Source organism: Camellia sinensis, chromosome 13 (genome assembly GCF_055761805.1).
Source record: "Camellia sinensis isolate YWXY chromosome 13, ASM5576180v1, whole genome shotgun sequence".
Lineage (NCBI taxonomy): Eukaryota > Viridiplantae > Streptophyta > Magnoliopsida > Ericales > Theaceae > Camellia > Camellia sinensis.
In genome coordinates, this window is record NC_138973.1 from 152,833,289 (window position 1) to 152,848,072 (window position 14,784).

At 35.4% G+C, this 14,784-nt stretch overlaps 1 protein-coding gene across 4 annotated transcripts; it reads right to left on the reverse strand.

Moving 5' to 3' along the window:
• Nucleotides 1–505: 505 nt before the first annotated feature.
• HKT1 (high-affinity K+ transporter 1) lies at nucleotides 506–7,039 on the reverse strand. 4 transcript variants are annotated; one of them, XM_028245854.2, is made up of 4 exons: nucleotides 6,230–7,039; nucleotides 5,842–6,145; nucleotides 1,031–1,255; nucleotides 506–839 (listed from the first exon to the last, which is right to left on the reverse strand). In XM_028245854.2, exons 1-4 carry the CDS (start codon nucleotides 6,999–7,001, stop codon nucleotides 641–643), a joined length of 1,500 nt encoding a protein of 499 aa, XP_028101655.2. In that variant the 5' UTR covers nucleotides 7,002–7,039; the 3' UTR covers nucleotides 506–640. The 4 variants fall into 4 exon arrangements, with proteins under 4 accessions (XP_028101655.2, XP_082759888.1, XP_028101654.2 ...); XM_082903762.1 differs by lacking the exon at nucleotides 1,031–1,255; XM_028245853.2 differs by having other exon boundaries at nucleotides 5,842–7,038.
• Between the last annotated feature and the right edge of the window lie 7,745 nt (nucleotides 7,040–14,784).

Genomic DNA, 14,784 nt, shown 5'->3' on the forward strand with positions numbered 1-14,784 from the left:
AAAGAAAAGAAAAAAAAAGGGTGAGGCTTGAGTCTACTTTCAATTAGAGTCTCTCCCCTATATTATTGATTTATTAGCGATGTGATTACTGTGTACTCATTTCATTTACGTCAATGATATTTCTTCTTAATTTGTTTTTTTTTTTCTAAATATGGTAAATGGTATTTGGACAGGAGTGTTAGACATGATGAGAGGGTTGTTTGTCTGTTCTCGTCTACGTATTTTTGGTGCTATGTTTCTCTATTGCTAGGCTAGTGCTATTTTGTTGGTACTGTATATGTTTCTTTGTGCGTTTGTTTTTCTTTTTACTTCCTTGTTTAAGTTGAGCTAAGGGATGTATTTCTTTGCACCCTTTTGCTAATTATCCTGCTTATTTTTTATCAATAAACAAGTGAAAAAAAAAAAAAAAAAGCACTAAGCTTTGCTAATTGCCAAACTCTAATAGACAAGCACCATTCTACAAAAGAGATAGAAAGGGAAGCACACAAACCCTAAAACTTAGTACTTTTTTTTTTTTTTATCAGCAAAAAGAAACTTTATTGATGAAGAAAGCAATACATACAAAAACTTACATCAACAAAGAGGGAAGTGCAAAAAGCAATACATGGATATGTACATGACATTGATATATGTAGTATTGTTATGATAGTTTCCAAGCTCTACCACCATGATTGCTGAATTTCTTAAGCCTTCCAAAGAACATAACAAGAATGAGGATGACTTTTCCCTTGTTACTCCACCTTCCAACAAATCCATACCATGACTCTTTACAGTAGATACCAGATTTCAATTGCCGCTTACAACTATAACCCATTGAGAACCCCACATTTCCATATGCACTACAAAATGATACATACAATTCTTGAGTGTTACCCTATGCATGAATGAATAAAATTGCAAGGCATTATATAAATAAAATGTTTCTAATAATTAATTACTTGCACATGCTGTAAAAAAAAAAAACAAAAAAACAATAATAGGACCATCAATCACCATGGCAATGGTAACTAAACAAGTGTGCAAATTTTACCTTACTACTTCAAAGGTGATGTTTAAAACATTGAAGTTGAGAGGATCTTCCTTCATTTTTTGTCTCTCAGTAATACAAATGATAACGATGACGATGACTAAATAAGAGAGCTGTGAGAACAATATATAATCCGCAAACTTCTTTCGTTGTGTGCTCTTTTTCTCATTTGTTGATCCCTTTACACAATCATCAGCAAGGGAAAATGAAATATATGAAGGAAGATACCTATAAAACATAACACAATTGTTAAAGGTTTATATTGTACTTCATTTTAATTTACTATGTTGACATAAGTTGCTTAGAGTCTAAATCACTACACAATGGTGACAAGTTTGTTTTTTCGGCCGTGCTACGTAGCCCGAATGCACAGAGGCTCGACTGCCTCGAAAATTCAAACGATGTCGTTTGAATTTTTTTTTTTTTCCTTTTCTTCTTCCTTCAATCTCTTCTTCCTCCCCTCTCTTCTTCCTTCCCCCTCTCTGCTGTGCTGCTCTGGTGCTCACTCAAAACTCAACAAACAAACAAACAAACTCAAAAAAAATCAAAAATCAAACCCACAGCAACAACAACAGACAAACCCAAATCAAAAATCAAAACTCAAAAAAATCTCACAAATCACCAATTCTACACAAATCAAAAAAATCAAAATCAAAATAAATAAAAAAATGAGGAGAAGAGAGAAGAATAGAGAAAGAATGAGAGGAGGAAGAAGGAGGAGCTCTCTGTCGCCCATCGCCATTGCTCTGTGTGTATACACAAATCTGTGTATACACACACAGATCTCTCGTCGCCATCACGCCATCATGCCATTGCCGCCGTTGCTCTCCGTCGCCATCACGTCGTTGCTCTTCTCTCTTCCTCCCTCTTCTCTCTCTCTCTTCTCCATTCTCCTTTCTCCCTTCTCTCTTTTCTCTTCTCGCTGTTTAAGGAGAGGACAAAAAAAAAATTGAAAACGACGTCATTTTCAATTTCGGGGCAATCGAGCCATCATCTTTTCGAGCCCTCAAGCTTTATTCTTGTTTTCTTAAAGGTAATATTCTATACACTATTATTAACAAATAAACGTTTTTTCTTTCTACTTGGCCAACAATTTTCCACCAATATTTTAATTATTTGTTTCACTGATAATTTGATTTGTTGTATTTTCTTTTGGGAATTTTTACTTTTTTTATTTTTATTTATTTATTTGTTTTGTTTGGCTCCTTTACTGACATTGTTGAGGGTTGTTTTGTGTGAGTGATGCTTTTTCATTCCTGCCCTCTGCTTCTTGTGTATACCTTTTTCTACTGGTTCTGTCTTTTCTCAAGCTCCATAAGAGCATTCCCATCTCTTTTCTTATATTCCATTCTTACTCAAAATAAGAAGTTTTTTTTGTCAAAACACATCCCCAGCGGTTCCCCTATTCAACCCCCAAATATAAGTATTGCTACAGTGACTCCCTACAAATAGGGAGTCACTGTAGCTCTCTTATATCTGATAAATTTTGATTTTATTTTGTGAAGGATGTCCTCCCGGATGTCCCCTGGACATTCCCCGAATGTCTTGTGAGAGTCTTGGAACTAAAGAAGAAAAATGTCCAAAATTAGTTTGACCGGTTGACTGTCCGGTCGTCTGGCCGGTCGACTGCCTGGTCAATCACCCCTTTGCATTCCTCAACTAATTCCTGCTATGTTGTTGTGCTGTTGCATTTGTGTTTTATTATTTTATTATTAAAAAATATTTAAATTTAAAAGTAATTAAAAATATTATTTTAATAGAATAGAGAAATAATAGGCAATTTGTTGGGAGAAGTAGATGAACAAGTAATTCTTAAAATAGGGAATAAATTTTTTAATAATATTTTAAGGTAAAATTTAGATAATCTAATAAGCATACTCTAATAAAATTCTTCTCTGTCAATCAAAACCCAAAAATAATTAAATAAAATAAAATAAAATAGAATCAGATCCAAACTCTCCTTCTTTAATGAAGTAAGAGCTCTTGCCTCCCATTTTGTATGTAAAATAAAGCCAATCAAAATCTTTAAAGGGCTAATAGGCCATGACGTAACTCTCTAAAAGTGGGGTCAAAAGAATTAGGGCGGTGTTTGTTTTGACGTATTGGATAAGGGAGATTGTAATTCATCGAACTGTTAGTCTTGAGATACATTGTCTCCAGACTATTTAGTTGGACTGAATTTGTATCATATATTTGTTTAGTCATAGGATTAGATGTCTTGATTGAACTATTTTTAGTGAATCCAATATTTGGGTGGACGGATTGGATAATGATAAATGTTCAAAAGACTATTTTACCCTTGTAATTTATAATTTTTATTTAATATATAATTTTAAATTTATAATCTATAATTTATAATTTAACAACACTAACAAATTTTAATTTATAAGGTCATAATTTTTAATTTATTATTTTCAATTAAATTAAATTTATAATTTATATTTTTTATTTAATATATAATTTTAAATTAACAACACTAAAAAAATTATAAGGCTATAATTTTTAATTTATTATTTTTAATTAAATTTATAATTTAGAATTTATAATTTATATTTTTTATTTTTTATTTAATATATAATTTTAAATTAACAACACTAAAAAAATAATTTATAAATGTCCAAAAAACTATTTTACTCTTTTCCAATTGTTTATTAAGTAATAGCATGATGGTAAAATAGACATTTCACACATTGGTCCCATGGGATACCAATCCCATGGAAATAATCTCACTTCTCCCCTAGGATACAATAATCCCTTATATGAGGGACTAATAGTCCAGAAAGACTATTAATTTGGAGCAAAAAAATTGAACCAAGTAATGGACTATTAGTCTGAATGGATTAGTAGTCCAATCCCATAAAATAATATCTCAAAACAAACACACTTATGCACACTCATGCAGCCATGCTTTCTTTTTTAGAAGGGAATGTCAAAATCTTTCTAAATCAAGGATTAGCCTCGTTTGGCAAGTGACTTTTTTAGTTAAAAAGTTAAAAGTAACTAAAAAATATAAAAAAATCAACAATCTATACCAAAAAGTCAAATATTCTCATTTCTCTCTACTTTTTGTATATATTTTCGTAAAAAATTAAAAAATCATCCCAAACATACTAGTTGTTTTTTACATCATATTTTAACCAAAAAACTAAAAAGTTACTAAAAAAATCTGTTTCCAAATGAGGCTTTTACACAAAGAAAAAAGAAAAAAAGAAAAATCAAAATAAAATCCACAAGCCAATTGAAATTTTACCTAATAAAATTAGTGCAAATTAATATTATTTTGCAAAAGATAATGATGCTATACAAATATAATATTGAAAAATGCTTGAGGGCCATAATTTTTATGGTTCAAACGATTCGAAATTGTCAAAATGACGTTGTTTTGGCAATTTCAAAGTTGTTTTACACTCAAAACGACGTCGTTTTAACAATTTCGAACCATTTAAGTCACAAAAATTATGACCCTCAACCATTGTTGTATAATATTTTTACAGAATGATTCAACATTTTTTCATTTGAAACCAAATTATTCATTGTGGCTCACACTTCCAAAAGGTCTGTAGCACATCAATTTTATATTTTATATTTTTAAATTATGTTTGTGCATCGCTTTGCATTTAGAAATGAATAGTTGTGGAACAGCACCACAGTTTTCAAGCTCGTGTAGGTCAAGGGCACTGATATGTATATTATTATTGTTCGAACAGTAATATTCATTGATAATGATTAAATTAAGTAGTCCGGATCGTCTGTTGTTGTTATCTGCGGCGCTTCCTGCAGCGGTCTAAAATGACGTTGTTTTGGACTTTTTTTTTTTTTTTTTTTTTTTTTTCACTTCATCTCACAAGGAGCCAAAATATCACAGAGCTCGGCTCAAACTCTACCGCTCCATCTTTGTCGTACTGCAATTCTTTGGCTGCCGACTTCTCCATTGACGAAATCTTCAGTACACGACCTCCGCACCGCGTGCATCGATCACCTTAGATTTGAGATCGTATATATATATATATATATATGTGATATACATGGTGCATACAAATCAAAACCTCTCTCTCTCTTCCTCCACAGTTGTTTCGAAGTTTTTCAGGATGTTCGAACTTCCTCCGATCTACTCCAATGGTCTCAGATCTGTTCCGATCGGCATCGCCGGGAAGAGATCGGCCTCCGACAAGTCTTCTCTTTCTTAGGCTCGTTTCTGTACTCCATTAATGAAGTCCCCAAAGTCTTCTCAATTAATCAAAACCATTTTCTCAGAACTGTTAAAAGTCTTCACTTTTTTTGTTTTTTTTTTTTTTTGGTTAAGGTTACAGTGGCTGGTTTTGATTAAAGTTCTGTGGTGTGTTTTGGCTCGTTGTGAAGTGAAAGTGATGAAGTGAGAAAGAGGATGAACAGCAAAAGAAAAAAAAAAAAAAAAAGTAGTTCCAAAATGATATCGTTTTGGACCGACGCACCGCCGCAGGAAGCGTCACAAATAACCACGGCAGACGAACTGGACTCTAAATTAAGGGAGAAAAAAACCATATAATTTCTAAAACATCAACTCCCAAATCAGGTTGGGTTGCCGTTGACTTACAACTCGTTTGACAAGTGATAATTTTAGTTAAAAAATTAAAAAGTTATTAAAAATATAAAAAAGTCAACAATTTATAGTAAAAAGTTAAAAATTTCATTTTCTCTCTACTTTTTATATATTTTTTCGTAAAAAATTAAAAAATTATCTCAAATATATTATATTTTTTGTCTCATATTTTAGCTAAAAAATTAAAAAATTACTAAAATAACATGATTTCAAACGAGGAAAAAGAGAGACTCACATCATTAGAATGAACACCACCAAGATTGCAGGAGAGATGATAGAGAGATCGACAACAGATTCTCCAATATGCCTTGAATTCACAACTTCAAATAACGATCCCACAAGTTTTTGATAAGAATTTAGACCATTCATGGATTCTGCGTTCCACTCCAAGGTAGAAAATAATATGAATTGAACCAATATGAACCCAAAAGCAATGGCCACCAGCCACAAAGAATGCAAACCAGACAACAAATAATCATATCCAAGTTGCCTGTAGTTCTTTGACAAGTAACCGAATTCTTCCCTCATTGTGACTTTCTCTAGAACCCATATCAGAAATCGTAAGCATGGTGGATACAAGGTGTTTCCAAGGAGGACCTGAGCAATGAGAAGTAGGAGCATACCTGAATTCTTAACAAAAACCATCATGTTTTCATTTGTCGGGATGAAACCACAACTTGATAATGTAGAGACGGTTGTGAACACAGAAAATGTTTGTATCTGAAGGCCTTTATTGCTGAGTATTTCTCTTGCACTTGGAACATGAATTATATAGATAGAAATCAAAGTAGAACCTCCTATATGAACTAGTAAGAGATAACAAAGCACCACATAACTCAAATACTTGATCGAGTTGTACTTCAGATGCTCGTTGCCTAAACCCAACTCGATATGATTGAGATCATTTGGTGAGTGTAAAGATACAGAATCAGTATTAACTGAATCCTCTATATTTTTTGTTCCACTTCCACTTCCACAATTTTTGGTGAGCTTGAACCTCATCACTTGAAGTCCAAGCATGGAGTTGAAAACTTCTCCACCCAATAACATCAAAATGGTAATAATAACAAGTTGGGTGTTGGAGAAAACCTCCATTTCTACTGTTGACATGCTAGAAACTGTGGTTGCAGACACAGAGGTGAAGAACAAGTCCAAGTCCTTAGGTCGAAACGAAGGTGCTGTTCTTGGCTTTGAAACCTTCAAAGCCAAGTAACCCATGAGAGAAAAAATGATAAAGTAATGAAGTTGAACCCAAAATGGGTTTAGACGAAAGATTAGGACATGAAAGTAGGAAGAAAATAAAGTGCAACATGAGTGGCAAAAGGAAGCCAATTTAGAGTATGAAGAGTTAAACGTGTGCTTTGTTTTCTTACTAAAATGAGCAAGGTCTTCCATCTTAACTTGATGATGGGTGAAATGGCTTGACCACACTTGAAGGGAGTGCTTGCTTTTAAAATGTCAAAAAGGGATCAATAATGTTAGGGATCATGAAAAATATATCATGAAATTCATCATGAAGATTTTTCATCTCTTGATTAGTATGTGATTAGTGTGTGGTGTTTTATTGTATGGATAATCTAAAGGTGAAGAATCTTTCATAATCATCTTCATGTTTTTTTTTTTTCATGATCCCTAACATTACTCAAAAGGATCTCCATCTCCATCTCCATCTATCTCTCCAAATTAATGAGATTTCCATCTAGTTGCATTGACATTGAGTTATCTAATCAATTCTCCCAGACAGCACAAGGCATGAAAAGAATAAACAATGAACAGCTGTTTCACCTATAGGTTTTAAAGTATTTAATTACAACCAGAATATAATTCTTTCTACACTTTGTGATAAAAAGAATCCCCTATTGATTAAATAAAATGATATTCCTCGCCCACTGCCTTGCCCAACTTGAAAGAATATTCATATAGTTTCGTTAGATATCTTTACTATAAAATTGAAGCAGATCGAATTTTAAGATTATTATTATAAGTTTTTCATGATTAATGATATTAATGGTTTTCTCTGTTGCTTGTGTTTATCCCATACACGCCTTTCTACAACAGTTCGAATTGGAGCTTCCATGGTGCCAAAATGAGCACCATGTGGTCGATATACCGCTATAGATGAGATGTATGAGCGAGATGATGTTGCATGAGATACCCAATCAAATAATATTTGTCACACTCCAAATTCAAGCATGACCGGCCGTGGCCTACAGGACTTAGTTCAAGGCACACGTAAGCCTAAACATGAACCCAAAATCACAAAGAATAAATGTGACGATAACCTAGAAATAAATAAATCAAAACTCAATCCAGTAACATGTTACAAGTATAAATAGTAAAACTAGCCATAACCAACTTCCAACAATATATACTAAATGGAACACGAACCGCCCATAAAATAAAATAATTCTAAATAAAATCCAATCACAATGTATGTACAAAACCGACATAACAAGCTAAAACAAAATAATGAATGTCCTAGAGGTCCATGCAATTAAGTCTCCGTTACGCCATGAGTCCACTTTAAGTTCTTTTAACACTGGGAAGTGATAAACAACTAAGTCAGCTGATAGTTCAGTAAGCAGCAATATGGATAGTAAATACAGTTTTGAAAACAGGATTCAATTCTAAAATAATATATATATATATATATATATATCTTAGAAACTAGATTGGCACATACTTTTGATAAAGATAATCTGTTTAAAAAATAAGGTTCCACAGTTCAACAGTTAAAATACTCATGTTTCTCAAGAACATAATAAATGACATTCTCCACTTAAAACAACTTGCAATGTGATTATTAGAAATTTTCTGGGTACCAAGAATAACAAGTAACACGCCACAAAGTTCTCAAGGCAATAAGTCCGTTGGATCCAATATCAAACCAAGAGTCATCCTCAGGGTGGCAACCCGGGCCTTTTCTCTAAGACGATCCGATTGAAGGTCACCTAGCCTAGCCTAGGTCTTTTCCTTACAATCGTTGAGCACTAGAGTCATCACAAGCTAACCCGGATCTGTTCCCTAATGGCCAGAATCATCACACACAATAAAATAATTTCCCTCGACTAAAATATACAAATGGTCCCGATAATCAATACAATTTAATTTCACAAAACATGGTAGTTCATCATTATAAACATAAGATCATAACAAATAGTTTACAGTATGCCAAGTTTACACATGTTTCAAAAATAATTTCATTCCATTGATAATATAATAATTTATCAAAACAATTTAGTCCTGAAACAACAATTTAATTTTTCAACAATTCAGGGTAGGGAAACATTTATAAAAATATGTAGCACGCAACTACTCACCTGAACACGGTATAATATAATCCTCGAATAAAGTAAGAAAGTCCAACTAGTACCCTGAACAAAGTATTAAAACTACACATCACTACTAATTCAAACATACTAAAAGGAATAATAAACTAAGTAATCCCAAACTAAAGCGCACTAACACATCTCAACCCCACTCACCGTTACTCTTAAATAATACCAAAGTTCATTTTCTTCAAGGTCTCAAATTACTCATGACATGAGTTCAAATCAAAACTTAATTAAAAGTAACTTTGAGATAAAACAGAATTTTAAACAAGTTTGCCGAATCTATTCGCTAATTTTGAAAATTAAAAACTCACTCCACGCTGTTTGAAAAATTCCAAAACCCCCAGATATTAACCAGTATATCCTAAGTTCCAAACCCAATTGGTTTTACTTGATTTGCTTATCAAAATAATTATTCAGAATTAATTATATCCAAACAGGTCGCTTTCTGCAAAACTTTAAAGAAATTAATGGTTCTCTTAATATACACGAGCAATCAATGCAAGGCCAAAAATGTAACAAACTAGACTTGTCACCGATTCTAATGACGCTAATTTGATAATTTTTGGGTTTATACCCAAAGAGAACGACACTTCCGAAGTTACTGTTTTGCACCAGTTTTGTGGACAGATTTGAACGCACCAGTTAATATAGATTTTGACGCCCAAAAATTATGAGAAAATTCTGATATGGGGTTCAATATGTAATTAATCTACTGTAAAAATTTCAATTCAAAATTCAACCATTTTATATGATTCCTCGATTTTTAAAGTTTGTGGTTCTGTGCAAAATTCTTATCCATGACTTTAGCTCTTAATTCACTTTAAAATTTTGCATGATAATAATATACACAAAACACTATCCCAATCAGCCAAATCATTCCTGATTCAAAAAAAAAAAAAAATCAGCCAAATCATTCCTTTTTCGTCCAATAACTCACAACACCCGCATGCACCATAACTATGTAAACAACATACTATAATGAAACAAGAATAGATTGATTGTTACCTTTAAAGGTGCTGGAAATTTCTCTCTCTCTCTCTCTCTCTCTCTCTCTCTCTCTCTCTCTTTTCTATATGTCGAAAGTGTTGTGGAAAACAATTATAATAAGAGTTAGGATTTTTGTTACGAAAACTAGGGTTGCTTTATATATATCTAAACAAAACTCTAAATAATTGTCTTTTGTTTTATTTTATTTTTCTCTCACCATTAATTTAAATAAAATATAACTATTATTTTATCAAAATATACTTACTAACTTGTCCCCTATTTTTTTTTTAATAATAAATCTTACCTCTAAATTGAATACTTTCACCATAAATTTATTTTAAGTTTAAAATTAATTAAAAGATCATTCAATAATATTTAATTTGTACCTTAAGATTCACAAGTAAAATATTTTTATAAAATAATTATTATTTAATTATTTATTTTATTTGTATATTCGAATTCTCACAAAATCTTTCAAGAATTGGGGATGCACATGGAACATTGTCCAACCAAGTGAGCTTATTGACTATTCTTATTCGACCTTGCAAACATCCGGTAAGCCTACATTCTCAAGAGGAAGAGGCTTTAGATGACATTACCCCTAACCATTTCACAAGGCCAAAAGAAAGGGGTAAATGAGTTTCTTTAACCGAGGGAAAATGATGCAGACCAAAATTTAGTAATAGGGAGCTTTTTTGATAAATCCACTTTTTAAGAGCTTTATTTCATCCAACCCATATTCTTTTTTACTATTCCATTAGGTCCTATTTAAGATAAGAAGATCAAAATACCCTTTTCATCTACTTATGTTCCATTTAGTTCACATTATTTTCTTATATTTCAATAAGTCCTATGGGTGACATAATTACCAAAATACCCCTAATGTGAATATTCACACTGTCAATGTGAATGTTCATATCGTCAATGTATAGGAGCCCGGCCCATGTCGATCCTCGTGGGTGCCCGAAAAAATTCGAGTCGGGCCGGGGCGAGCCTGACCCATTGACAATGTGAATATTCACATTGACATGTTAACATCCACATTAATAGATGTGTAAAATTGGCCCGCGTCCCGTGACGGCGCGAAACCCGCCCGGTTCGGCCCGTTGACAATGAAAATATTCACATTGACACATTAACATTCACATTAATAAGAGTATAAAATTGGTCCGCGGCCCATGGGCGGCCAAAAGCCCACCCACGGCCCGGGGCAGGCCCGGCCCGTTGACAATGTGAATATTCACATTGACATGCTAACATTCACATTAATAGGAGTGTAAAATTAGCCCGCGCCTCGTGGTTGCCGGAAACCAGCCCACGGCCCGTGGGCGGCACGAGGCGGGCCCGACCCGGCCTGTTGACAATGTGAATATTCACATTGACATATTAACATTCACATTGATAAGAGTATAAAATTGGCCAGCGGCCCAGGGAGGGCCCGGCCCGGCCCGGCCCGTTGACAATGTGAATATTCACATTGACATGTTAACATCCGCATTGATAGGAGTGTAAAATTAACCTGTGCCTCGTGGCTACCCGAAACCAGCTCACGGCCCATGGGCAGCCCGGGGCGGGCCTGGCCATTTTTTTTAATTTTTTTTAATTTTTTCTACCAAAATTTTATTATTTTCCACAAAAAAAGACACTAGGCCTTGACGCGAGACGGGTCTCGGACCGAGCCTTGAATGGGCCTTAACCGGGCCGATGGACCAGGCCAGGCTTCAAAGTGATGGCCTAGGCCCTAGCCTAGGGTCTCGGACTAGGCTCGAGCCTGGGCCCAAACGAGCCTTTCCCGGGCCGGCCCACGGGCCAAAAAATTAGGCCTAGGCCCTAGCCCTGGCACAAGGGTATTCGGGCTTTGGACGGGCCGATGGATCGAGCCTCGGGTCGGGCCAGTGGGCCTAGGCCTAGCCTCGAGCTTAGGTCGGGCTTGGGTGGGCCTGGCCATTTTTTTTAATTCTTTTTAATTTTTTTTACCAAAATTTTATTATTTTTCACAAAAAAATACATTGTGCCTCGACTGGGCTAGGCCTCGGACCAAGCCTTAAATGGGCCTTAAGCGGGCCGATGGGCCGGGCCGAGTTTCAAAGTGATGACCTAGGCCCTAACCTAGGGTCTCAGACATGTTCGGGCCCAGACCGAAACGAGCCTGCCCCGGGCCGTGGGCGGGCTTCGAGCAGCTCACGGGCCGCGGGCCAATTCTACATTCCTATCAATGTGCATTTTAACATGTCAATGTGACTATTCACATTATCAACGGCCCGGGCCGAGCCTACCCTGGGCCGCGGGCAAGCTTTGGGCAGCGGGCAATTTTACACTCCTATTAATGTTAATGTTAACATGTCAATGTGAATATTCACATTGTTACGAGTCGGGCCAAGCCCGCCTCGGGCTGCGGTCGAGCTTCGGGTCGTCCACGGGCTGCGGGCCAATTTTACACTCTTATCAATGCGAATGTTAACATGTCAATGTGAATATTCACATTGACAACGGGCCGGGTCGGGCCCGCCCTAGGTCGCTGGCCAATTTTATACTCTTATCAATGTGAATAATGTGAATATTCACATTGTCAACAAGCCGGGTCGGGCCCGCCCCAGGCCGCAAATAGGCTGTGAGCGGGTTTCGGGCAGCCACGAGATGCGGGCTAATTTTACACTTCTATCAATGTAAATGTCAACATGTCAATGTGAATATTCATATTGTCAACGGGCCGAGTCGAGCCCGCCCCGGGCAGCAAGCGGGCTTTTGGCTGCCCATGGGCCGCGGGCCAATTTTATACTCTTATCAATATGAATGTTAACATGTCAATGTGAATATTCACATTGTCAACAAGCCGGGCCGGGACCGCGTCTGGCCGCCCATGAGCCGTGGGCGGGTTTCGGACAGGCACGAGGAGCGGACTAATTTTACACTCCTATCAATGTGAATGTTAACATGTCAATGTGAATATTCACATTGTCAACAGGTCGGGTCGGGCCCGCCTTGGGCCGCTGGCCAATTTTATACTCCTATCAATGTGAATTTTAACATGTCAATATGAATATTCACATTGTCAACGGGCCGGGTCGGGCCCGCCCTGGGCCACTGGCCAATTTTATACTCTTGTCAATGTGAATATTCACATTGTCAACAGGCCGGGCCGGGCCTGCTCCGGGCCGTCCATGGGCCGTGGGCGGGTTTCGGGCAGCCACGAGGCGCGGGCTAATTTTACACTCCTATCAATGTGAATATTAACATTGTCAACGGGCCGGGCCGGGGCTTTTTGTCGCCCATGGGCCGCAGGCCAATTTTATACTCTTATCAATGTGAATGTTAACATGTCAATGTGAATGTTAACATTGTCAACGGGTCGGACTAGGCCCGCCCCAGGCCGCCCATGGGCCGCAGGCGGGTTTCGCGCCGCCACGGGACGTGGGCCAATTTTACACTCCTATTAATGTGAATGTTAACATGCCAATGTGAATATTCACATTGTCAACGGGCCGGGCTCGTCCCGGCTCGCGAGCGGGTTTCGGGCCACCCACGGGCCAATTTTACATTCCCACCAATGTGAATTTTAAAATATGAATTTTCACATCATAAAATTACTAACCAAAAAATATTTATAAGGGTATCAAAATTAAATATAAAGGCATAAGTGTCCAAGAAAATAGTGTAAATCAAGAAAAATGACTTTATGGAATAAAACTATACATACATGGGACTAGATGGGTTAAAAAATTCCTTCATGGAGTTCTTGGGTTAAAACACTTCTAAATAGGATTTATCAATAATTTTCCCTTAGTAATATCATATATTTATTTTTATTTTTAAATTATTAGTTAATTAGGAATATTTGATTTAGTGTAGATTAGTATGGAAAGTGTAGATTACCACTAACCATTTTTTATTTTTAGTGTAGATTACCACTAACCATTTTTATTTTTAATATTTGATTTAGGTGTCCTAGATTGTGTTTCCTACTTTATTTAGTGTATGTAAAGTGAAGCCAATCTAATTGTTTAAAGGGCTAATAACCAATGATGTAACTCTCTCTAAAATGGGGTCAAAAGAACCAGATGCAAACTCATGCAATCATGCTTTCTTTTTTAAAATGAGAATATCAAAATCTTTCTAAATCTAAGATACTTAACACCATGGGTATCAAAATCTTTCTAAATCTAAGATACTATGCTTAATGCCATGCCAACCACACCCACACAAAAAAGAAAAGAAAAAAAAAAAAAAAATCTACATGCCAATTGAAATTTTACTTCATAAAATTAGTGCTAATTAATATTAGATTGCAAAAGGTAACGATGCTATACAAATATAATATTTTTACAGAATGATTCAACATTTTTTCATTTGAAACCAAAATGCTCATAATTGTGGCTCATACTTCCAAAAAGGTCAGTAGCACATCGATTTTTTATTTTATTTATTTATTTTTAAATTATGTTTGTGCATAATTTTTTATTCAGAAATGAATAGTTGTGGGATAGTAAAACAATTTGCAGGCTCACCTAGGTCAAGGGCTCTCATATGGATATTGTTGGAGTAGTATTATTCATTGACAGTGATTAAATTAAGAAGAAAAACTTCATAGTCTCTAAAACATCAAGTCCCAAATCAAGTTAGGTAGTCATTGGCTTAATAAGAAAGAAAGAGAGACTCACATCATTAGAATGAACACCACCAAGATTATAGGAGAGATGATACAGAGATTGATAATAGATTGTGAGAACTTAAATATAAAAAGTAAGTAAATAATTAAATAATAATAATTTTATAATGTCAAATATTTTGCTGGTGAATCTTAAAATACAAATTAAATATTATTGGAGGGTCTTTTAATTAATTTTAAAACCTAAAAT